The 27,532-nt window shown below is 40.6% G+C and overlaps 1 protein-coding gene across 1 annotated transcript in view; it reads right to left on the bottom strand.

Moving 5' to 3' along the window:
- POLA2 (DNA polymerase alpha 2, accessory subunit) overlaps positions 1–27,532 on the bottom strand; it is a 99,921-nt gene that overhangs the window by 28,285 nt on the left and 44,104 nt on the right. The window contains exons 7-11 of the mRNA XM_068261128.1: positions 23,539–23,732; positions 22,705–22,793; positions 18,902–19,057; positions 13,573–13,635; positions 10,178–10,220 (exon numbers count right to left, since the gene is read on the bottom strand). Of these exons, the coding sequence (XP_068117229.1) occupies positions 10,178–10,220; positions 13,573–13,635; positions 18,902–19,057; positions 22,705–22,793; positions 23,539–23,732 (545 nt within the window). The remainder of the gene's footprint in view (positions 1–10,177; positions 10,221–13,572; positions 13,636–18,901; positions 19,058–22,704; positions 22,794–23,538; positions 23,733–27,532) is intronic.

The raw sequence follows: 27,532 nt of genomic DNA, 5'->3' as shown, positions 1-27,532 counted from the left end.
TTTCTCTCTATGCTGTATATATGCTAGAGCTATGTATTCTGCACTTTGAAGTATCTATACAGATCAGCCTTCACAGACCCAAAAATGTTATAAAAAAAAATTAACCACTTTACCTCCAAGGGTTTTTCCCCTTTTTTAAAAACCAGAGCAATTTTCACCTGTCAGTGCTCCTTCCATTCATTCGCCTATAACTTTACTACTACCAATCACAACAAAACAATCTATATCATGTTTTTTCGCCACCAATTAGGCTTTCTTTAGGGGGTACTTTTTGCTACGAATTACTTTATTCTAAATGTGCTTGATCATAAAAAAAAAATGGAAAATAATTCATTATTTCTCAGTTTTTGGCCATTATAGTTTTAAAATAATACATGCTACTGTAATTAAAACCCACACATTTTATTTGCCCATTTGCCCTGGTTATTTCAACATTTAAAATTTTTCCCTAGTATGTATGTATGTAGCCAATATTTTATTTCAAGCCCATAATTTATAAAGTAACAGTAATACACCCTCTTGATATACATCTCAAAAATGCTCAGTCCCTAAGGTAACTAGTTTTTTTGAGATAGATAAATATATTTTTTTTTTTTTAGAGATATATATATTTTTTTTAGATAGATATATATATATATATATATATATATATATATATATATATATATATATATATATATAATTTTTGGGGTAACTATTAGGGAGTGTTGGAGGTAAGGGGTTAATTTTAAATGTTAAAAAACGTCCTTTGATTTAAAAAAAGAAAAAAAAGAAAAGGGTGTAGATGTAATTTTACTTTTTGGCCACAAGATGTCCGCACGCATATCTTCTGTATGCGCAGTAGTACTACGCAAAGTGGAAGTAATGCGTGGATGTGTAAGGATCCGTGTTTGTGAATGGCGGCGCAGTCTCAGACGGCTGCGGTCAGCCACAAGGGGACTGCGAGCGGGAAGGGACATAGTAGCTACGTCCCTGCATGGAGATATGGCATTTTGCAGGGACGTAGTTACTCATCCTGGGGGAGGGGAAGTGGTTAAGCAATAATTGATAACAGAGCTAAGTAAAACTACTTTTTTTTTTCCCCAGACCAGAAAAATAAAAATGCTCTCAAACTGCTCACTATATTTTTTAGTAGTGCTCATATACCTATAACAAAATAACATATGGCATATCAGTTGTATTGCTTATATGATATTTCACATACATTTTCTATACTGTGGTGATGTAGGTGTAGCACAGTACCAGCACCGTCTATCAAGTTTGCCCTTTGATGAGTGAAGGCCTAGTACCTAGGTTCTCAACGTGTAATACACATAGCCCAGGGGTTACTTCTGATGGTTCCAGGGGGTACTCGGGCTTGATATACTTCACCAAGAACAACAAATTTAGAGTTTTAGAAAATTATAAATCTTATTTAAACAACATCAAATTTGTGTTTTAGCCATTTATAAGCTATATTAAATGGTTGGAAATTGTTTGGAACCAATTATGTACTACGATTAAATATTTATTTGTCAAGGGGTACTTGTGATAATGTTTACTATGCTATGGGGTACTTGGTAAATACAGGGTTTTAAAAGGGGTACATAACAATAAAATGTTGAGAAACACTGGCCTAGTACACACAAGGCAACATTCAGTCATGACATACACGCCAATTAAATTACTGGATTGTCTGAGCACTGGAAGCAATTGTTTTTGCAGACCAATATAAGCATTTTTTTTATTAGCTGTTGAGCAATAAGACTTGACAGTGAATACTGACTGTTCATGCATCTGTGCATGTGAAAGAAGTCCATCAATGTAATGTAATAAGAACAGGAACCCATAGGAACTTGCTTGGGCTCAACAAATCAGACAGAAGAGTAACCGGCATGCGTAAGAAAGAAGCAGCGGGAAATTTTGGCGCCCAAATTCAGCAAATTTACCTATATTCTACTTTTTAAATTGCCAATTACGATAGTAAAATATCTGTAAATACTGCTGATATTTTACTACAACTAAACCAAACCCTATTCTCACACAGAACCCTACTTCTACCTCAACCATCCACCTGCCAATGCTGAAAACTTAATCTCCCAATGAAAATGGTCCAGACAGTGGGACAATGGGGAGCCCCGATTAGAGATTCAAAGTTGTCGGGGCTCCGAAGTACTGCAATTACAGTGTCAGGACTTGCGGCAAGAGGCGGCAGATGTCTGGCGGCTGATGGAAAATTACTCAGGGGTGCCTGCCTCAGCTGTGGAGGCCTACGGTGATTACAGACAGCCAGACTAATTATTAAAGGAGACCTCCACATGCAGTGTTGCAACACTTGCGTTAAATGGTTTAGACTTGCTTAGTTCTTTACGGCCTGGGAGGGTGTTAAATGTTATTGGATTGCTCCCATCACCTAGTTTAGGAACTCACCAGCGCTCATCGTTGTCAAGTTTATTAATAGGATATGGCCCTATGTGACATACAATTGCTGTCCATAAAATTGCCAATCTGGGCACAGATCCACTTAGTATGATCAGCAACTCAATTGGATTATTCGTGGCTAATATACATGCATCCAAAAACCTACAAAAGAGCCAGACACACATTTTGAGGCATTTAACTGGCATACATTCTCCTGCCTGCACAATATCTTTACAAGACCTGTATTATTTTTGACCAATAAGAAGACCAGTATAAAGGCCTGTCTCGGCTTGTCCGTTCTTCTGTGCATTTTCTGCACAGGAAAACTGCAACCAATGTTAAAGGGACCCTGAACTTTCAAAAATGAAATTGGTACTTACCTGGGGCTTCTTCCAGCCCACTGTAGGCTGCAAGGTCCCCCGGCATTCTCCTGGCTCCTGTCCCGGTCCCGCTGGTGGCTCCGTTACCAGTGACTTTTGGGATGAAGGTCGGCAGTAAACTTCCTGGATGGGCACGCTACTCATCATCACGCCGGCTGGCGTGACAGTCCTGCGCATGCACGGATCGGAGTTAGAAAAAGTGTACTGCCGACTTTCAGCCCAAAAGTCACTGGTAACAGAGCCGCCAGTGGGAACGGGACCGGTCAGCCTACAGTGGGCTGGAGGAAGCCCAACTGTAGGCTGACAATTTCATTTTTATTGACAGCTCAGGGTCCCTTTAATCAATGGGGTAGTTCAAACTTGTTTTCTGCATGTGAAAAATGCATTCGACAGCAATGCAATGGAAACAGGCCCTTAACTAGTATGTTTTTCTCTGAATTGCAGACTAAACATAGTGGAGCCACTATGGCAGCGATGAGGGCCACAAAACATGCATCAAACAGTTCTGCAGGCTTTTGGATACATCTTTCATACCAAAAATCGCAAAACGCAAATCGTAAATTCATTTTGCATTTCATGATTTTCACTATGTTGGCCTCAATGGAAACGCAGGAAAAATGCAGCAGAATGGGTTTCCAATTTTCTAAAAAGGTAATCGTAGTTCTGCTGCATTTTTCCTGCGTTTCCATTGAGGCCAACATAGTGAAAATCCCAAAACACGAAATGTAAAACACGATTTTTGGTTTATAAGACTCTGGATGTAGGTTGAATATTACGTACACAGCGATACACAACTGGGCTTGCTTAGGGTTTAATGATCAGTATGCAGTATAATGGTCAGTTTACATATTAAAGATTTTAAACATCTACACCAGTCCCAACTCCTAAACTATTACAGTAACATTGTAAAATTTTAGTTCATCTAGTTCATCAATTCATTTAGTTCTAGTTCGTCTCTGGAATGTAGAACAAAATGCTATGAGTGATTATACGATATACTATTGTTTACATATTATAAACCCCATAATTGCAGGCGTATTGACCCAGCTTCTTTTCAAGTAGAGAAAATCAGTGATGGATTCTAGCTGCTATAATCTAGTTTAATTTTTTTTTCAGTATTTAAGTATAGAAGTATAACACTGATTTTATCAGATTTTAGCGCTTAAGCTGCTATGAACAGTAGTTATGAAAAGAAAACTTCATTACGTTTCACAGCATTTATTCTGGATGATTTATAGCAGTTTGCCTTCTGGCATATAATGGTGTAAATTACACTGCACCTTCATTTACTGACTTGGCATGTCTAGCAGTATGCAGACATCAAGTCTTAGGAAGCCAAACAGAGCACTCAAGAGAAAACTCTTTCTGATGTTTAATAGTATCTGCATACCTGAATAACACTGAACAAGCTCTTTGAATGCCTCTCATCTATATTCATACACTTTCCGATCTTACCAGTGAGTACAGTCATTGAAAAGTTATTAAAGAGGAACTGTAGTGAAAATATTTAATCAGAGTTTGCCCATTGGAAAATCTTTCCTCTCCTTGATTTACATTCTGAAATGTATCACTGGTGGTGACATCTTCAGTTCTGCCAGGTGATCTGTACGGAATATTCGTTACTGAGAGTTTTACGCACAGAGAAAGATACAGGTTGCTTGGCAGTTGGAAAAAGCTTTTATTTCTTACAGTGCAACGAGGTTCACAGACAGCAAACTGTCAGGACCATAGTCATGACAGCACACTGTGGGAGGCGTTACACCAGAATATCAGCGCCATCTGATGATCTATTAGAGAAAAGACAGATTTCTCATGGGAAAAGGGGTATCAGCTATTGATTAGGATGAAGTTCAAGCCTTAGTAAAGCTCCTTCTTAAGCATCTTCATGACACCCTTTTCCCCCACATTAACCAGTGCTGACACAAAGTTATGGAGAGGTTGATACGATCTAATTCTGATAAATGCTACTTATTTAGCTATTACATTGAAAGCCTCAATGATCTGAGTAATTGACTTGGGCAGTTAACATGAAACAAGTGGGTGTTGTAATTTCACTGACAGCAAACACCATTATCTACATGTTTTTTTTCAATGGTGCTCATAAGGAGTCCCCCTTGAAGCCAAGCTTTCAGTAATCCTTACAGCAGAACCCTCAAAGCCAAGCTTTCAGTGATACTTACAGCAGGACCCCCTGCAAAATCCCATATCTCCTTGCAGGGACGTAGCTACTTCATCCCCTCCTGCTCGCCGGTGCTCCCACAATCATTTCCAACACCAATCCTTAGCCAGGAGATCAATGAATGGGAACACAATTCCCATGCATTGATCTAAGTCCCCATGTGAATGACCGCCGACATCTATGAGACTGCGCTGCCATTCACAAAAGCCGATACTTACACAGCCACACATTACTTCCTCTCTGCATAATACTACACATAGGGAAGTTATGCGTGAAGACATCTTGTGGCCAAATAGTAAAATTACATAAAAAAAATACATAAATAGTTACCTTAGGGACTGAACTTTAATATGTATGTCAAGAGGGTATATTACGGTTACTTTATAAATTATGGGCTTGTAATTAGGGATGGACACAAAACTGAAAATATGCACCTTTATTTCCAAATAGAATATTGGTGCCATACATTGTACTAGGGAAAAAAATTAAAAGCTGCAATAACTAGGACAAATGGGCAAATAAAATGTGTGGGTTTTAATTATGGCAGGTATTTTTAAACTATAATGGCCAAATTCAGAGAAATAATACATTTTTTCCTATTTTTCCTGTTAAAACACATTTAGAATAAGACAAGACAAAAATGACAAGACAAATAACATTTATATCACGCTTTTCTCCTCAAGTGCCAGAGCTGCAGCCACTAGGGCGCGCTCTATAGGCAGTAGCAGTGTTAGGGAGACTTGCCCAAGGTCTCCAACTGAATAGGTGCTGGCTTACTGAACAGGCAGAGCTGAGATTTGAACCCTGGTTTCCTGTGTCAGAGGCAGAGCCTATAACCATTACACCATCCAGCCACCACAAGAATAAAGTAATTCTTAGCAAAAAGTACCCCCAAAGAAAGCCTAATTGGTGGTGAAAAAAACAAGTTATAGATTGTTTTGTTTTGATAAGTAGTAATAAAATTATAGGCGAATGAATGGAAGGAACGATGACAGGTGAAAATTGCTCTGATTTTTTAAGGGGAAAAACCCTTGGAGGTGCAGTGGTTCAACAACTTTCAGGACACCACCAGAATTTTAAAACCTCAAATATTCCACCATACATTATACAAATGATGTAACCCCAAACTGGTGCCATGGCTCAGCCTCTCCTGCCTCATTAATGGGTCATCACTGCAGAGTGATGACAAAGGTTCCAAGCAGGGGCGTAACAATAGCCCCGGGAAGAGATGCAGCTGTAGGGGGGCCCAGAAGCCCCAAGGGGCCCTGTGGGGTTAGAAGTTTATTTTCCCTGTTCTAAGAGACTGACAACTAAGGGCACAGAGAGAAAAAAAACCTTTCTGCTGTCTGCACAATGGTTCTAATGACTGCATCTGTTCAGCCACTGATAAGGAATCAAAGTTTTGCAGACAAAGATTTGTAGACAGTCCCTATTTAGTGTTCAACAGGATCTTGTGTATGGTGCCATGCCCCAGCCTCTCTACTCACTCTTCAAGTGCTGTGTACTGTGGTGATGCTGGAGAAGTCTGCAGAGCCAGTTCTGCTCCATTAGGGATGGACAGAGCAAGTAATAAGCTGAGGCTGGGAGCACACTTGTCTGTCAGTTTTCTTTATGCGTTTTCTGCATACCATATGTGTCTGTATGTGTGAAAACATGCACATTTTATCCCAGAAGCTAATGTAATTGATAGAGAAAATACTCCCAGTGCTTCACTGCTGTCTGTCTTTCTCTCTGCATGGGGAAAACACATTCACGTGTGCACTAGTCAATTTAATAACATTGGTTCTCAGTTTACCTGTGCAGAAAGCGAGGGGGGGAGGGGCCAAGTGATTTCCAGTTACGCCCCTGGCGCCAAGCAATCCTTACATGAAAAAACAGGTGCAGAATCCAAGTGGAGTAGGGCACAGCTGATCCTCAGGAACTTTATACATAACACGGATGTTAGAGTTTGCTGGGGTTGTAAATTAGGTGAAGTATGATATAATGCTGGTTATGGAGCAGATATGCTCACATCAAGCCAATAAAGGTTGATTCAGGTATTACCTTTAATGACTAACTGTACATGGTTTATTGCAAGATTTTGAAATGTCAAGTTTCTTTTTCAGGCATTCTGATCCAGTTGTGTATAATGCCTGATGAAGAAACTTAAGGTTACGAAAGCTTGCAACTAACCATTTATAGTTAGTCATAAAAAGGTATTACACAAATCAATGTTTGTTGGTTTGATGTCAGCATGTCAGGGGTTTAAAGTCTTCTTGGGAATCTTGAGACCAGTGGGAAATATGGACAGACCATGTTTCATGTTTCCTGTCATAGGAGCACTACAAAATGATAATCTTATTTTAGATTTCTTTATAAATACCTGTCAAAAACAAGTAAAAGTGAATTGTGGTTACTTTTAACTGAGTACAGTGCAGGCTTAGGCAGGTGAACCTCCCTGGCGGTTAATTTTTTTTGCCAAATAGGCAAAAATCCTTTTTAAAAAAAAAAAAAAAAATTTGTTTCATGTAAAGCTACCAGAGTGGTAGCTACATGAAACACCACTAGAGGGCACATGTGTCCCTCTAGTGCGATCGTCGCCGGCATCAATAGCAAACAGGGGAATGCATATATAACGCACTCCCCTGTTTGGCTTCTCCTGTCGCCATGGCGACAATCGGAATGACGTCCTGACGTCAAGACGCCTCCGATCCAGCCCATAGCGCTGCACGGAACTCATTGGTCCGGGCAGCGCAGGGCTCTGGCGGGGGGGGGGGGGCCCTCTTCTGCCGCTGCGTGCGGGCGATCACAGCACTTTAAATTGTGAAAATCGCCCCACCAGGGGCTGAGATATCTTCCTGCGTGGCATAGCCCGAGGAAGGTTAATACACCTGCTGATATTATCTATCTATCTATCTATCTATCTATCTATCTATCTATCTATCTATCTATCTATCTATGGCACCAATCCTGGCAGCACCTATTCAGTAAGAATTCCTTGGGCAATGTTCTGTAATACTGCAGGGTGGCCTATTGAGCATGTCCATGGTGGCTTCAGCTCTGAAGCGCTTTGAGTACAAGAAAAAAAAAGTCACCACTCAAGGGTTAGCATTATTTATGATATCCCTATCCCTCCCTGTGGGGCTGTGGAAGTTGTGTTGGATCACTCCAATAGTTTTCACAGCATCCATGAGACCAGCAATAGCCCATGCGTGTATTAGATGCAGAGGCGCTTCAACCTATAGACAGTCCAGGCGGTGGCTTGCAGCGCAATGATGGGGAAAGGCACAATAAATTACTGTCAGTCCAGGTAAAAAATATTTTCCCTGTCCTAGGAGAACGTTTTAAGGGTCTGGAGAGGAAAAAAAAAAAAAGCTTTTTGCTTTCTTAACAATAGGAGGGGAGGGGGGGGGGGGGGGGGAAGACAGGATTTCTTGCCTGGAATGACAAAAAGGATAGAAGTACCCCTGATTAGATGCTAGCTATCTGTAGAGCCACTGTAGAGATGCTCTATGAAAGGAAACTCACTAATGTAAACTGTGCAGTTCTGCTTCACGTTTTACTGACTTTTTTGTAGTATGACTTTGAGCAAAGCTCAGCTACGAATCTGGGTCATTCAAAGCAGAAAGTGACAGACTGAATGTAGGCAGGCATATACTCTGTACATCGAGAGAAAAAGCCACAAAAGCTTGCTTATCATTGTAGCTATGACAGCCAAGCCGCAAGAGGAAGCATTTTACAGGTAAGACCGAAGAATGAAACCACGTAACATATATATGTTACAAAAATGCAGAGTAGAAGCACAAAAGAAACTGGCTTTTGATGCTCATTGTATAACCAGAACATACTAGTTCTTTCTGTTCTTGGGGATACAGCTTAATTATGGAAAATAATGTCCTGTGAACACAAGTTTATTACTGTACTAGCTCTAGTGTACTGTATACCATGTATGAGGAATTTCAAAATCTACATCAGCTCTGAAGACGAAATCCGAGCTGCCTCAAAATATTTCAATTGCAGTCTGCTCAGTCAATAAAAAATATCCATTATCTATAGATTTTCCTGCTTCCACTAACAACGTACACGAACTTTACTGGCATAAGATCAATTATTACATTTCATGATTTGCTCAAAAATGAGAAAAAAAAGCATGTGCCATACAGCAAGAATAATGCACAACCAATCAAAAACACATTTTCCACAATTCTATTTTCTAACATATTCTAGTTATATCAGAACACTTCTTCCTGTGTTTCAAAGGATGCTTTTCATCACCTGCTTTTCAATAGCATTGGCTCCTGCATGGAATTTCTGATGAAGCTCTGCAGCTTGATCAGCTATAGTAGAAGAAAAAACACCTAGTATACAATAAAAACATACATTCAGACTGATTACAGTGGAGATTTATGTTTTTAAATTAATTTATGAAGATTCCATGTGTTTGGGCTCCTCCCTGCAATTCGTCCCAACACAATCGTGACTGCAGGAAATGTGGGCGGAGTCAAGGTTATTAGATGCTGCCCTATGTGCCCTCCATTCTGCAACTGGTGAGAGTCTGGTGGACAAGGTCGGGCACAAGTATGGTGGGTAGGGTTAGCCTAGGATTGAGTTAACAATGCGTGGAGTGGGTGGGGTTGTAGAAGGCAAATTTTAGCTGCAGGATCCTAATTATATTAATTACATTAGGGCATGGATGTGAATTTTGTACTTAAATACCTTATACGTTTACGTAAGGTTTTCGACTGATTCTGACTAGAGCGTATCCCTTCATTTCCCACACTCTGAGTGATTATTGGGTATTCATCTGCACAAGCACAGGATCAATAACTGCATAGGATGAGAGAACTATCTTGGAAAGATAGCGCCACAGTTTATCAAAGAATTGTGACATTCACTGGCACAGTCTGATTCACTAAACTCTCAGAAAATCTATGCATGTATATATATATATATATATATATATATATATATATATATATATATATATATATATATATATATATATATATATATATATATATATATATATATATCCCATTCAAAAAAGTTGCTATACTAACTACATATTGTAAATATGTACATTAAAGTATTTTTTTAAGTGGCTTTCTCATGGTTGCATGTGTGTACTCCCATTACGGTGTAAATCATCATTCATTTATATAGTGCTGACCCATAATAAACAATTTAAAAATGAAAAATCCAGTGCTTTGACTAAGCAAAGAACACATGCAGGACTTACCTTCCAAAACCTCTGCAGGTTGGTAAAAAGGAAGAGGGAGTCCCTAAAACAAGGGAAAACTTTTTGTGAGATGTTTATACCAAAAAACCAGCTGTGGTCGTGAGATGTTAACAGTTAAATGTCGTCTCAAGTGTGCGACTAGCTTCTAGTGAACCTGACTTCACTTCAGTGTTTGTAAAAGGTTAGCACTAATAGATGACCTAGGTAAGTCTTAGCTTCTAGTGAACCTGCCTTCACTTCAGTGTTTGTAAAAGCTTAGCATAGATGACCTAGGGAAGTCTTTATTAACAACTTAAGTACCAGTGGTCTCTTCCCCCTTAAGGACCAGAGACTGCTGGTACAATGACAGAATCCAGACGAATCGATGCATATACCCGCCGCAACCACCATCACCGCCGCACGCCGGGATCCTCAGGACATCCACTCTGCCATGTCTATGACGACAGAGTCATGTGAGCCGGTCAGGAGCTGCTTTCATTGGCTCCTGACCGTGTCTATCAATGTAAGCCTATGGGAGTTGCTTAGACTAAGACATGGCCAGGAGCCATTGAAATCGGCTCCTGGCCGGCTCTGCCGCCATAGAGACAGGCAGAGCAAGTGAGCTGCGATGGGACACTGCGGGGATTCAGAAAACGGCAGATGCGTGTTGTGGCGGTGATTGAAATCTACGCCCTGTCAGCTAGGTAACCAGAAAACCAGGGCGTAGATTTCAATCACCTTGGTCCTTAAGTAGTTAAATACTGCATCCCTTATGAGAGCTAGTGTTTAATAAGCACCCCTGTTTGAATCCAAAGCTTGGTGTAATTGCCTTCTTAAAACAGAAGGAAATTTGCAATAATTCAGTTATAAATGAACATTTGTGGTTACCCACAATGCACTACTACTAAATATGCAAATGATCCCTTTTCGCCCTTGTTAAGCCAAGCAAGCATCCAGAACCGCTGGTATATAGCAAGCCTATAGCTAAGTTTTACACAGCCATATCAAACCCACATGTAGACAGCCTGTTTCAAAACAGGCTGTCTACATGTGGGTTTGATATGGCTGTGTAAAACTTAAAGCTATAGGCTTGCTATATACCAGCGGTTCTGGATGTTTGCTTGGCTTAACAAGGGCGAAAAGGGATAATTTGCATATTTAGTAGTAGTGCATTGTGGGTAACCACAAATGTTCATTTATAACTGAATTATTGCAAATTTCCTTCTGTTTTAAGAAGGCAATTACACCAAGCTTTGCTTTTTTAGTAAGAGGGCTTTTTGGTCCCTTTTATCCCCCTACACATTCCTAGTAGTTTGGGTCACCCTGAGCTGCTTGGTTACTCTGTTTGAATCCCACTGACTAAAGGCTCATACACACATCAGACTATAGTCTTTGAAAATTGAAAGATCACAGACCAATCTTACCACCCTTCATGTAGTATGAGAGCCATACTCTACACAGTCTTTTCTATGGAGCTGAACTCCACATCAGAAAAAAATCTTTGCAAGATGCTGCACACACAGATGCTGTACAGACACAAAAGATCAGTATCTGCAAAGTTCTGTTCCTGCCAAAAATCCATTCCTGCAAACTGCAATGATAGTCTATGAGATCTGCAGATCATCATACACACATGATTTAACTGACATTCATCTGCAGATCAGATCCACCAGGATGGATTTTCAGATCTGCAGATGAGTGCTTGATCTGCAGATGAATGTCAGTTAAATCATGTGTGTATGATGATCTTTAGATCTCATAGACTATCATTGCAATTTGCAGGAATGGATCTTTGGCAGGAACAGATCTTTTGCAGATACTGATCTTTTGTGTCTGTACAGCATCTGTGTGTGCAGCATCTTGCAAAGATTTTTTTTCTGATGTGGAGTTCAGCTCCATAGAAAAGACTGTGTAGAGTAGGACTCTCATACTACATGAAGGGTGGTAAGATTGGTCTGTGATCTTTCATTTTCAAAAGACTATGGTCTGATGTGTGTATGTGGCCTAAGGGCTGGAACTCACTATCAATTTTTAACCATTTGTGATCGGTTAAACATTTTCAAAGCAATTTTTGTAGCGTTTTAAAGAAATGTGATTTTTGTCCTGCATTCCTTTAATCACAATGGCTCCAAATGCACTGCTGGCGGTACTTTCAGGATTTCAACAAATTGCAATCACTGTAATGGAGTCACCCTAATGAGGATCCCCTGGTCCTAGCGCTTTGCAAATCACCGGCACATAGCAAGCGCATGGAAAGTGCTGCTAGTGGGTCCTGACTCTTAACACAGCACATACTAATATATTTAGGTTTATTAATGTGTCATTAATTATGTCTTAACAACGTATTATGATAACCTATCATTCTTGATTTTCCTGTGTAAAATGCTAACATCCATACAGCTGTGGGTAATCAGTCAAGACAAAATTAATAAATGATGATCAATATCGTGTTTCATTGTTTTTCCAGTCACAGGGTGGCCAACCCCTGCTTGTCATGCCCCTTCTCTTCAAACAGAACAAGCTGCTAGGTTGTGGCCAAAAATCATGTCTATGCAATGTTCAGTCAAAAAAAACTTAGTCACCAAGCTAGCAGGGATTCTTCTGGATAGGTCGTCTAAGACCGATAAGATCTGGCAGCCATGGAAGGATAATTTGACCATAACGGGTAGAAGATAAGTCCAGTGATGCTAGGGAGTCCATAGGTGCCCGAGAATGTATGGTTGCGGTTCTAGTGCCTGAGTCTTTCCTTCCCTTTCCCTCTTCTTTCCCACCTCTTTTCTTCTCCTTTCATCCCTCTCTTCTTTTTCTCTTTTCCCCTTTGTCCTTACTCTTCTTCTTGGGGTTGGGGGGTGGGTAAAGGGTGGGTGGGCTTTTGGGGAGGGGTATGGGCCAGATTTGGGACTAAGTTCACAGGTTCTAGGGGAACTCGGCCGCTCTGGGCCGGAATCCTCGGTTGGTTGAATTAAGGGCCGGCAATTAGCCCCCCTATCTCGTTATCTGACACTGTGCGGCATGCCACCTTCCGCTTTTGTGAAAATGTTATGCTAACATGGTTACGGTCATGCTGCCCAGTTCTGGGTGAATATTGATCCCATACTGGTGTTGTATCCTTATCTTGAAAACTTTCGATAAAAATTTTGAATATGAAAAAACTAGTCACCTGGAATTATTTTATCAGGTGAGAATTATGAAGCATATTATAAAGTACATTTCAGCGTAAAAAGAAGAAGCCTTCAGGCAGAAAATACTTTTGTATATAATGTGACATAGAGGTATACTACTCTTGGCAATTCAGCAACAACAAAGTTGCAGTAAGCTGAACTTCATGGTTCCTGCTTATATCTGCAAGTGCCTGGTGCTATAAAACCATGACATTGGACGCTATGGTCGCAATGGTCCATTTACGGCATTCTTACCTCATAAAGCTTTGAGGCAACAAATTTTCTACCCGTGCTGTTGGTACCTTCCATAACCACAACCTGAAGAAAACATAAAAAAGTTGACATGATCCCTAAATTAAAAACCTAAAGTGAGAAAATTACTAATACAGAAGAATCCTATTTAAATACACTATGGGTTAAGAAGCAAGACAAGGATACAGCATAAATAAGTACTGCAGGAGGACTCACGGTGTTGATGCTTCCTCATTCTTTATCTACACTCATTCTTTATATCATTTATACTATATAAGAGAGAAGCTGCCAACCACGGCTTCCTCATTCTTTATCTACAATAATAATTTATAGCATATCTGATATGCCATATCAGAAGCTGTCAGCCAAAGAAATTACTTTCTATAAGCTTCCTATTTCCGAAATGTATTTAACATGGCATTACTCAAAAAAATGTTTTCAATTAGCCAAAGCTACTAAAGGAAGTTGCTATATAGCAGTCAGTTTAACCTGTACAGAGCAGGAAACATAGATGGGGTACATAATAACCCATAATAATAGTATACTAAACATCTTGATGTTGATGCATAATACAGAATTGATAGACATCACAGCAATTGCAGTGACAAATGTAATGTGACTAACAAAATGTGTACAGATTTCCAAGACCCAAATGGGTGAGAGAACCCCCTTGCAAGCTTACAAGGGAAAACATTTCCCCATCTGGGAATCAGAAAAACTACATTTATTCAGAGTTTCCAGACTATATTTTACTACTTCTAACTGTGAAAATTATCAGCTGTAAGAAACATCTGCAGTCCCTTTTCAAAGAGAACGTCCTAATTTTGATGAGTGAAACACAATCCATTCAGTTCAGCTCTGTATAGTGCAAGAATAAACGGCAAATATGTCAGCTTGCTTTATTTTGTTTCTATGTTCTAGAAATATGTTTATATATTAAACACAGCCATTCCACAGCAGGCGGAAGTTTCAAAGTCGCCAATCTAAAGACTAGTGCAGTTATTGAACATGAATGGCTATTTGTACTCCAAACATAGCACAGTATAATCTCACTATAATAAACTCTGATAAAGTAAACATTTGGGTATAGTAAAGCTACCTCTCCAGATCCTGGCCAACCTCCATTCTAAGTCTATGGGAGTAAAGCCTGGTATAGTAAACTCGGATATAATAAAACCTCTGTTATAGTAAACCTGTTTTATTGGCCCCTACATGATGCTGACTCTGGATATAGTAAACAGTGGGCGGTGCATGCGTCATAGTGTGAAAACCATGGTTGGCTGCTCTCTTCAGGCTGGTTGCAAGCGAGTTGCTGCCTGGTAACATTTGTAAGACCAGACCAATGGCACTGGCGCAGGATATACAGTACTGTACACAGAAGCAGCCTGGGGAAAATGAGGAATTATGTGAACATAAATAGGGAAAATTAGTAATGTGAACATAAACAAAATGTGGACATAAATGCACTCTCTGGTATCTCTCCCCTTTTTAACGGTGACGCTCCTGGCAGCATGTGGAGCGCAGTACAGGCTACTTTCACTTGTAGTACAGATAAAGGAGAGTGGAGAGTAGAGTGGTAAGTCCCGCCGTGTAGGTATCAGAGCCACTCGCATTACAGATGAGAGTGGATTATTATGATTGGCTGCATTTTGAAGAGAGGCTTCATGAATGGATCAAGTGTGAGCAGAAAGTTTTGCAGTACATGTCCTGGAAGTCCCACCCACGGAGGTGTCGTAGCAACTCACAGGAAGCAAGTGGCTGCCTCTATCCAGTGACGGCTGCAATTTTTAAGGAGCCCTGGATACTGTACTAGTGATTTGTCCAGCCTGGCTATGCAGCCCTAAGGCATACTTAACCTTGTAGTCCACCAAATGTGCAAGTGCTTGTACTGTACCTCCAATGGGAGGACAAAGTTGCTCCTTAGCCCAGCATGCGCCCTGGTACATTCTCTGCTGCAATTTCTACGACAATTTTTGATATAATGAACTACTTTTCCTGTTCCCCTGGAGTTCACTATAACAAGGTTATACTGTACTATTGTCATGCTTGCAAAGATATGCAAGTTGAGCGTATTGTCAGGTATGGAATAGATTACTTGACTACAGTTTATCATAGAAATAATTTTTATTAACAGTTAATAAAAAAAAAAAAAAGACTTGTATAGCACAGATCTATGCGTATGGCACTTTAAACATAAAAATTCTAACTTCCCTATGAAAATAATATGAATTGATGAATAATGTAACAATTATTATTTGACAATGGGTTGGATGGTATATTTCTATAAAACAACCACAGGAATCTTTGTTTTTGGGTTACCATAAGACTACAGTAGAATCTAGTTATATTAAACTCTGATGTAGTAAACCTCTGACTATAGTAAACTCAGTCTTCCAAGTCCCAAAAGTTTGCCTGTATGAATACACAATGCATGACTAATTTTGATTGATATAGTAAAGTACATAGCCAGCTCCCTTGGAGTTTACTATAAAGGAATTCTACTGTACAAAGTTAATTCCTGAGCAGTTAATGTGTTTGAATGTGTACAGAGCATATTCGTTACAGCCACAAGAGGGCAGTAGCATTATACTAGACCTAAAGATATCCAGGAACTATGTAGAGCCCTGGAACAACTACAGCAGTTAGGAAACGCATTTGTTTAGCCTAGCATTGGTTACATGCAAACTAACACTAGTATATTTTAGGGACAATAAAAATATATTGTAAATAGATGAGTGTTGCAGACAGCCAGTGTTATAAATCAGAAGAAATGTACTGTACAGAAATAGGTTGAAGGTTTTGAAAGCACTATTTGGTTATGAGTTTGATAATTGATAGTTGCAGTAACCTAAGATGCAGAGAAAACCTAAAATTGAAGGGTTTTGGGGAGGCTTATATGAAGGGAGTAAAGGATATATGTACAAAATGGAGTTCTGGTTCACCATGAGCTTGCTAGGTACACTGTAACAGTGTTTCAAGTCTTACCCCATAGAGCTACATTAATCCATGCCATATACTGATGAGTATAAAATAATCCGGAACAGTCTGTCTGCATGTTGGATTAGTGTGGCTCTGTATATTTTGTATATTTAACAAGCTGACATCATTGCATTCCAGCAGATCTGGATGTGTGGCTAGCTTACAGGGACAACAATGGGCGATTTGCAAATATCAGAAGTGTTGCACTGGGAGACATTTCTGAGCTCACTCCAACCTGACTTATTGCAAACACTTTCTATTTTAAGAAAGCAAATTTTTGTTTTCCATAGCATTTTAGTAAGAGGGCTTTTAGGTCCTTTGTAGCCCCATACACACTCCTAGGAGTTCTGGTTCACCATGAGCTTGTTGGGTACTCTGTAACTCTACAACATGGAGAAAATGGAGGCTTGGATTTATTGTGATTGTGCATTTCTTTAGGAAGAATATTCCCATGGCATGATATGTAGCAGATTTTGTATGGCAGGCATTGAGGACAATGTTCTGGAATACTAAAACACCACAGGAAGGTGCAGAAATGTTAGTTTTGCAGTTCTGCAAACTGATATCCAGCTTCTAATAGTACTATAAGGCTAGAAGCCTTAAAGAGTAACTGTCAGGCTGCAGAAGCTAATTTAAACCTCTATTCTCCTGTGTTAAACAGTTTAGAAGGAAGCCATAAAGGCATTATTGAAGATAAAAATCTCTCTTACCTTTGTTGTGTTCTTATCAGAAAAGCTGTTAGACCTAAGAGGACGCAAGCCGCATACTATACTGCAAAGCATTCTGGGGCCCTCCCCTCGGCTGCTAATGAGACGTTACAGCAGCTTGTAATCAGCCCAGCGCGTAGCACTGATAAATCTCCGGGCAGAGTACACTGCAGGAGTCAGCTATTGTTCCTAGCCACATGGCTCATTAATATTCACTGCACACTGTGTTATTCAGTACGAGCTTTTCTGTGATCAGGAAGCAGGCAGGACATGACGACACATTTGACAGAAAAACATGGAACCTGCCATGAGCTGTCAGGAGCATCAATCTCTGCATATACTATATAAAAATTCTGTGAAGTACAAACGTGGACAGTGAAATGCATATGTAATGTAAGTACAGCCAATCTTTAGCTACTGATATATGTGTTTATTTTCTCTGAGACCTTATACCTAACAGCTCCTCTAACTCACCAGGTAAAATGAAGATATGCTTTCCATGGTATAAAGAAATGTGGGGCTGATGTAATGCTCACCTCGAGGAGACATTTCAGCAAGCATAGCCATCCTGAATATTATCACAAATCAGACTAAGATTTCATATTTTACAAGCAAATATAACAAAAAAATATATAACAAAAAAAGGGGCAGCAATATTTTTTTGGCACATATTACCATTCATCTGCTGAAATCCTATACTGTATATATTCAAATAGTAGATACATTATATAGTTTAGCCTAACTAGGAGACAAACCTTAAAGGGTTACTAAAGTAATATATAAAAAAAAGTTTAAACATACCTGGGGCTTCTTGCAGCCATCTGGATTCATTCTGTGCCTGCACCAGCAGAGTCCCTACATGAAGTAGCGGAGTCACCCTGAAAGCTAGCCGGTCGTGGTCAGTCAGAGAGTACTGCACTTGAGCGTCACCAAGCCGCACGCCCCCTGATCATGCTCCTACTGCTGAGTGCACTTAGCCTATGCGCAGCAGCGATTATGTACTGCGAATGCGCAGAACATTCCCGGCCGCGGGAGCACAGTGAGGAGGTGCGTAGCTGGACAGCTTTGCGGGGGTCGTCGCTGCTGGCCGAAGGGACTAGGACAGACGCCACAGGAAGACTCCAGGGGGCTCCAAGAAGCCCCAGGTAAGCTAAACTGATTTTTTTTATTTTGACTCTAGATTTCCTTTAATATTCATTTCAATATATGCACATAATTTGGGCCAAAGTATCTTTTTAAGGGAATCATTTGGCAAACTAAGTATTTTTGAGTTGCTATCTCAAAATACGAAAGGAACCTAAAGTGATTATACACCACACCTGGCATACAAAAAACAAAACAAAAAAAAAAACGCTCACCTTCAGATAGGGACAGTTTCCAAAACTGGAACAAATTGGTAAATACATTTGGACAAAGTTCATGGGGAAGTGATAAATGAAGTTGCGCTATTTTATTTTTTTAACCACATACAAAATCTCCATTCCTGTTTAGGTAGGTTACACAAAAGACTACAAAATGTAAATTGTGTCAAATTTATTTTGTTACCTTTATCAAAACTGTTGAATTAGAAACCAAAATATATGAATGTATGAAAACGTCAATAATTTCCAAGGAGTACTCTTATTTTCTCAGAGTTGTGTAGTTACCTGTCCAGGAAATAGTGAATATTCCTCAAGTTCTGACAAATCCACTGGGACAAACATCCCTGATGAGTGCTCCCTGTCACCCTCCAGAATCACTGATTTAGCATTCATCTTCCCATTACTGTCACAGGCGATCTGTCCAAGCACTGTCACAGTCTCCTAAGAGAGGAGTAAAGCAATGAAGATTATTCTTTTCTAACAGAGAACAGTCAATTTACCTAAACCCTATAAGCCTGCCTAAAGTGCTACATACTATTCAAAGCTGCCAGAAGACAGTAACATGTTATCCCTCTGCCAATTTAACCAAATATAAGTGATGCTGCTCTATTTATCTTACTGAGACTGATTCTTACTAACCACTACTGGACTGCCAGTAGTATTAAAACGTCCTGTTGGTCCCTCTAAATGGTTTTAAAACATCTACCGCTGAAAAAGCTTATGCATTCGTGGGAACCTCGGACAAGATGCGTTTCAGGTTCCATACTTACCTGGGATTTCCTTAAGCCCCCTTAGGGCCGCTCGTCCCTCGTCATCTCCCCGGGTGCCTTCGGTCCCTGGCAATGAAGCCCGAAAGCCTGGCCAAACGCTCATAGGGAGGGAGTGTGATGGGGAAGCGCACCGGCCTGGGCCGCGCATGCGAGATGAAGCACGACTTGGCCAGGCTTTCGGGCCTAACTTTTAAGAAAAAACGTGTGTTCCAAACAACAACAACCACTACAGGATAATTAAATAACTACTGAAGCATACATGACTCCGAGTGGTTTGAGCAAGGAAGTAGAAAACAAACAAAGGCAGATGCCAATCTGCAGAACAAAGCATTCAATGAGTCATGTAAATTATAAATGTAGAAAATATTTACTAACCTATTAAAACATTTTTAACAGTGTAAAAAAAAAACCCTGAAAAAGGCAGTATGAAACACGGTATAGTAATGCACAGCACCCCATGTTCAGCCACTATAAAAGATGAAAAAGAGTAACCATAGATCAAAAAAAGGAGGGCCCATATGGTAGTATCGATCCAGTGAACAAAAAACTTTGAATGTATAGAGTCCCATCACAGCCAAGGTAGTGATGTCCAATCGCAACAATCTTTTCTGTGTGACCCATGCCTGCCCCATGTGTCCTCTCCGTGTGTCCCTCATGCATACCCCATGTGCATGTGTTCCCCCTCCCCCATGTGTGTATACTGTGCTTGCTCCAGACGTGTGCCTCTGCCCTCTCCCCATGTCAGCTCTATGTGTCCAGCCGGGTGTCACCCTCGAGTGAAAAATATGCCCACTCCCGCCGTGTGCCTCATCTCCCTCCACCTTGTGATTGCTGGTCCCCGGGTGTTAATCTGCAGCGGGTTTACATCTCTGCCATGCCTGCGAGGATTGGAGACCTCCTTCACAGCCACGCAGCTTGCTCTAGTGATCGGCATGTGATAATGACGCAACCATCACATGCCGATCACTGGGGGGAGTCACACGGCTGTGAAGGAGGTCTAAAATCCTCGCAGGCATGGCGGAGAGGTAAACCCGCTGCAGATTAACACTCGAGGGGCCAGCAACCACAAGGTGGAGGGAGATGAGGCACACGGCGGGAGCGAGCATATTATACACTCATGAGGGACACGCCGCCGGACACATAGAGCTGACATGGGTAGAGGGCAGAGGCACACATCGGGAGCAGGCACAGTATACACAGACAGGCAGGGAATTCCCCAAGTGGCGACGGGTCACGGTTCATACTAGCGGGCACTCTTAAGTCGGGGATTCCCTGCCTTTGCCGTATAAGACGCAGGAACTTTTTCTCCCTACTTTTTGGGGAGAAAAAGTCCGTCTTATACCACGAAAAATACGGTAATTACTGAAAAACAGATATTTCCCACAAAAGCCTAATTTGTGGCAAAAAAACCTAAGGTATAGATCATTTAGTTGTGATAAGTATGGAAAAACGTATTGGCGAATGAAAGGGAGGAGTGCTGACAGATGAAAATTGCCCCGGTCCATTAGGGTAAAAATCCTTGGGATGAAGTGGTAAATCATTCAAATATACCATTGATGAAAATATACGTAAGCAAATGTAATAATAAGAATGTATAATGCCACATAGCATGTATTTCAAACACCCCTTCAGGTCAGTGGGAATGAAAAAGTTAGGGTGTTTTCTCCATATGATACCATAAAGTTTGCATACTGAAATGTCACTGCACAAATGATTTAGAGGTTGATGCATAAACCTACAGCAATATTACTGTTACTACCAGCAGCAGGTTACCACGAGTTACGTTATTACCGCACAAACCACAGTTTTAGAGTACCACGAACATTGGTACAGTAACTCCTTACCGTAGCAACACAGGTCACATTAATCGCGCAACTCGCGGTGACCTGCTGTGGGTAGTAACAGTAATATTGCCATGCGCTGCCTGCACACAGCAATATTACTGCAGCTTCATGCATAAACTCCATTGGCCAGAATTTGACACCACCAGTACAAAATCATTGACCTAATATGCCTTGTGTAAACATTCTAGGCAGATGGAGGTTTGGGATGTTGCAGAACCAGAAATTCATAGCATGAAAGTGCAGACAACAAATCTGCACAAACTGTGAGACGCACTCATGTCAAAATGACCAGAATCTCAAATTGCTTTCGACATCTTATGGACAACTTGTCATAAAGAATTAAGGAAGTTTGTAATTTAATTGTATTCCATTTTAAATGGAACCCAAGGTGAGAGACATATAGAAGCTGCCATATTTATTTATTTTTAAAAGTTACCAGTTGCCTGGCAGTCCTGCTGATGTTTCTGGTGTGTGATTCAGACTCTACTAACCAGAAAGAAGCATGTAACAAATCTTGTCAGAAACATCTGATCTGCATGCTTTTTCAGGGTCTATTGCTAAAAGTATCAGAGGCAGAGGTTCAGCAGGACAGCCAGGCAATGCTCATGGTTGAAAAGGAAGCAAATACAGTATGTCAGTCTCCATATGTCTGTCACCTCAGGGTCCCTTTAAAAATAAAGTGGAAAACCCCCCCCCATGCGTTTCTTACATATTTTTTCCAATGAATTGAGCAACACCACAGAGGACAATTGTACTAATATAGGATGAGCGGGTGAAAGCGAAATTCATTTTTTGTTTAAGGATAATTTAAAATGAGCATCGGTGGACTTGGGTCTATGCAGAGGGGGTTACAGTTTGTTGGTTGCTGCCTCTGGCCACAGTGCTTCATGACAGGGGCGTAGCAATAGGGGTTGCAGAGGTTGCGACCGCATCGGGGCCCTTGGGCCAGAGGGGCCCCGAAGGGCCCTACCTCAACTACAATATTAGCTCTCTATTGGTCCTGTGCTCATAATAATAACTTCTATAGCTACTTTGAATTGTGGTAATAATTAACAAACTGTTCCCCAACCCCTTCTTGCACCTCTGACACTGTAGTTGCCCATGGCAGGTTTTGGTGCGCCGTATCAATTGCTATGTATAGAGTGCTTGGGGGGCCCCAAGTAAAACTTGCATCGGGGCACACAACTCCTTAGCTACGCCACTGCTTCATGACCCTTTACATTCTCCCGATACTTCCTCCTTCACAGCCAGAAGGAGGAAATATCAGGAGCGGGGTATAGAGCGCTGCTGCCAGAGGCAGTGGCCAATGCTCCATTTCAGTTTCACTCGCTCATGCTTACCGATGATAATTCATAATAATTTCTAATCTATTGGCTTAATGTGGATGGCTTATGTAGGATGGTATTGCCCAATTTAATGCTAATAATAATACTAATAAGAAAATCTAGAGCATTACAGTAAAGAACAGACTTACTTGAGCTGGAAAAGATACAGAGGTGAACTCTTCAATATTGTAATGATCCTTCAGTACTTCACCAAGCTCTTCAATCTTGCAGCTCATAACTAGAGGTTAAAAAAACAGAATAAGCTTTAAGGCAAATAACACCCTCCAATAATCCACAAGAGAGAGACATTCACACATCCACTGTGCGGTTGATGGCTGTTCTTAAAGAGACTCTGTAACAAAATGTTGAGCCTTATTTCTTCTGTCCTATAAGTTCCTATTACTGTTCTAATGTGGTCTGTCTTACTGCAGCTTTTCCTACTTGCACTGTCTCTGTAATAAATCTTATCTCCTTTCCTCTGTCGTGTCTGTCGGGCTGAGGCTGGAATGTGTGGAATGTGCAGCACTGCTTGTCATTGGCAGAAGCTTTACACACCCCCTCAAAGCTCTGCATGAGTCACACAGTAAGCTAGTTCTCAGCCTATGATACTCTGGTTAGAAGCCAGTCTCGTTTGTAAACACTGCCTAAAACTTAATTACAAACCAGGATTGCAGCAGGGAGTGTCAGAAACCGCACAGAGGGGCCCAGGAGAACATAAGGAATAGAATGGTATGCTTTTTATTGTAAGAATTTTAGAGTACAGATTCTCTTTAAGCAGTTAAGATGTGTACTGTATTCATATTCCATTCGGTATGACAATGCAAATCTATTGCACCCTTACACAGGTCGCTGCACTTCAGAACTATGGACACTTGAAAGGTGTAGCCTGTCTGATTACCTTTAACGATAAGTAAGTAAGAAAACCAATTTTGGCTCACAGACATAGAATATTCCCTCTAAACTGAAAGTCTTTCTGTACTTGCCATCCCGGATGTCCATGAGCTTTTGGAACATGTATTTGTAAGATTTGGTCAGCGACTCCTCTTGTGGTGTGAGCAGTTCTACTGATGTGTACTCGCCACCTCCACCACTCCACGACGTACCCTGCACCTCTCCATATGATGTCACCACTTCACCACGGTTCCCTCGAGAGCTGTACTTTTGGGATGGGGTGGCACTAAATGAAGAAAAAGCCATTTTTTTAATTTAATCCTGCAGGTTGATGCATCACATTTGTAAGTATTTAAACCTATCAACAGAACATTTATTTAAAAAAAAATGAAGGAAAAAAAGAGCCCAGATTAGTGCCGACTACATCACCATCTCATAACTCTCACCTCACCTAATTCAAAAAGGAGTACATATCATTAGTTGTCCGGGTCTGTACTAAGCGCCTCCCATACGTACTACACCATTGGGCTCTCGGTGTCCTTGTGTTCTTCTCTGTCAAGCCTTATGTAGCCTCTTACTTCCTCATGTCCTACCTCCACACAGACTAAAGGTGCATAAACACATCCAATTTTACCACATCCATGTAGTACGAGAACCAACATATTTTAAGCACTATGAACAGATTGTGTAGGTAAGCTCACATGGTGTTGGTAAAGTTGGCCAGCAGTTGGTTAATCAAAATTGAATGCGTGTATCAGGAGTTATCAGGCATTATAAAAGAAAATAAATAATAAGTGCTACTTACCTGGGGCTTCCTCCAGCCCCAAGCTCCCAGCATGTCCCTCGCTGCAGCTCCGCCTTCAGCCGTTTTCCGGCGCTGCGTCCTGGGGATCGGTAGGCAGCAGCGGCGAGGGACATGCTGGGAGCTTGGGGCTGGAGGAAGCCCCGGGTAAGTAGCACTTATTTTCTTTTAAAATGCCTGATAACTCCTTTAGGTAGCGCACACCCCCTAGTGATGTATGCCCAATGCACTGAATAGTCCTATCCCTATTTATTTCCTATACAAAATTGAAACAGCCAATTCGAAAATAAAATGGCAATTTTGTCATCCTCCATATATAACTTGATTTGCTCTTTAAAGATCTTATTTAAAGTTATAATTTCCAACCAAAAGCCCTAAACATTAGGCCATGTCTACAGGAGACACAGCTATGTACCTTTGTAGGTAAATTATGCTCTGCAAATAGTTTGAGACAATTTTAAAATTTTCACCCCAATATCACAGTTATGACAGGAATACTGATAGCTTCAAAGTAGCTGATATATCAAATTAGCCACAATTCATTCCATAAATTTTTTTTATTTATGTACTATATACCATAGTAAGCCTAAATATGCATCACAGTCCATAAACAAGGTTAAATAAGTTAAAAAATAAATATACACTCGTCATAGGTTTGGTGGATTTTGGAATCAGACAAAAGAGAACAAAGCTTTTAGAAATGCAGATAGGATGCAAATCAAATGATGGAATTCAAGATAAATCTATTTAACTTGGTAGCATGGTAAAAGTGCAATTAATGGGAAAATGGGAATGACATGGGTGGGGGAAAATATGCAACTGCACACATACAACTGAATCATCAGAATAGTGATGTAGATTTATCAAAACCAGGGCCACCCCCCCCCCCCCCCAAAAAAAAAAAAAACTGCTGTAAGACTGGAACAGATGCCCAGATTGAAGATTTGGATTAGTCCCTTAGAAAGTAACTGAAGACTAATGCAACACACATGCATTGCAACACATTATAGTCCTGTTTTAAGAGACTGAAGGACATTCGTAGTAAAAAAAAACCTGACTACTGCCTTACCCATATATCATCTGCCGTATATGCTACAGTGCTGAAAACAATCTGCAAATGGAGGGTAAGGAGAGCAGGGAGGACAATTTAAAAGTTGTGAGGAAACATTTTAGAATCCAGTTTTCAAGCAGAGGTGATATCACCAGACTCACTACAGTCACAAAGTAACAGCACTTTGCATGCTGTGGGTGACATAGCAGTATATTGCCCACTAATACAATCTTGATTGTAAAATCTTCCCACTTCTATGTAATATGAGGGATTACCTAAAGTATCCATACAAAGTATGTTCACTGCTTTTACTCTTCTAAAGGCTCATACACACATCAGACTATAGTCTTTTGAAAATGAAAGATCACAGACCAATTTTACCCCCTTCCATGTAGTATGAGAGCCATACCTTCACAGTCTATTCTATGGAGCTGCACTCCCCATCAGAAAAAAATCTTTGCAAGATGCTGCACACAGAGATGCTGTAGACATTCAAAAGATCAGTATCTGCAAAAGATCTGTTCCTGCAAAATGCATTCATAGTCTATGATATCTGCAGATCATCATACACACCTTGTTTAACAGACATTCATCTGCAGATTAGATCCACCAGGATGGATTTTCAGATCTGCAGATGATTGCCTAATCTGCAGATGAATGTCAGTTAAGCAAGGTGTGTATGATGATCTGCAGATCTCATAGACTATGAATGCAATTTGCAGGAACGGATCTTTGGCAGGAACAGATCTTTTGCAGATAATGATCTTTTTGTGTCTGTACAGCATCTGTGTGTGCATTTTTTCTGATGGGGAGTTCAGCTCCATAGAAAAGACTGTGTAGGTATGGCTCTCATACTACATGGAAGGGGGTAAAATTGGTCTGTGATCTTTCATTTTCAAAAGACTATGTTCTGATGTGTGTATGTGGCCTAAGGCTCATACACACGTACAACTCAATGCACAACCAACCGTACAACCTGACCAGCCACACAAGTTGTTTACCTGTCAAGTACGTACAAACATGCTAACCAACTAAACAACCAACTCACTTAAATATTATGCATGCAAGCTACCAGGGCCGGCGCTACCATTAAGGCAAAGAAGGCAGCTGCCCCAGGGCCCCAGAGCTTGTAGGGGCCCCCAGTGGCTACAAGAGGAAAAAAAAATTTTGCAAATCGGCCTTATAGTTTTTGAGAAAATCGATTTTAAAGTTTCAAAGGAAAAAAAATACACATTTAAAAACCTGCCGATTTTAATGGTTAATAGCAAATCCACCTTAAATGCTAGAAACCCTAAATTTGCAGGATATGTTAAGGAGATCATTATGAATAAGAGGAAAAAAACAATTTTTCAAAAAGACCTTATAGTTTTTGAGAAAATCGATTTTAAAGTATCGAAGGAAAAAAGTATACTTTTAAATGCGGTAAATGTCACTTTTAGTAGCAAACCTAACGGTAGTGTAATTTTACATGCATCAAACGAAAGCGCAATAAATTTCCTGACGGGGTTTCCAGGGGGTCTATACGCAGCTGCAACGCTTTGGCCAGGGATCGCTATACAGCCGCAATATGGCTGTATGAAGATCCCAGTCATTTTTTTCTATTTTCTCCCAAAAAAATGTTATGTTTAGAGTGTGCGAATTTTTTTTTAAAAACAATTATGTGGGGTCCCCCCTCCTGAAACTTTTTAACCCCTTGTCCCCCATGCAGGCTGGGATAGCCAGAATGTAGAGCTCCGACCGATTGGGACTTCACACCGTGTTATACCAGCTGCAAAAAAGGTCCCCTAATGCCGATTTTGGTTCCGGGGTATATGTTGGGGGGGGCCCAGGTTTATTTTGCCCTGGGGCCCCATTGTTGCTTAAACCGGCCCTGCAAGCTACATGACAAACTTCACAACATGACCACATTCAAAAACAAAGATGTTCAAAAGGCTTGTACAAACGTTCCAACCTGCATTATAGTTGGGCAGGTTGATCCTCTGATTGGATCTTGCCAGCCGTACACACCCAACTTATCTTCCAACGGACAAGTTTGGAAGATTGTTGGACAGGTAGTTGGTACATGTGTATGAGTCTTAATACATAGATCTGGTAAGATTAACAATCAAGATAGTATCATTAGTGGGCACCATTTCAGGCTAAAATCAATAGAGTATACTGCATTATTGATCAGGGACCTAGTTTAACATGTTGACCACATATACTCTGACACTTTAGCTAAGACTTACGTTGT

This window comes from Hyperolius riggenbachi, chromosome 11, assembly GCF_040937935.1.
Source record: "Hyperolius riggenbachi isolate aHypRig1 chromosome 11, aHypRig1.pri, whole genome shotgun sequence".
Classification (NCBI taxonomy): domain Eukaryota; kingdom Metazoa; phylum Chordata; class Amphibia; order Anura; family Hyperoliidae; genus Hyperolius; species Hyperolius riggenbachi.
Note: the sequence above shows the minus strand (reverse complement) of the source record. Positions and strands in the feature narration are given on the sequence as shown.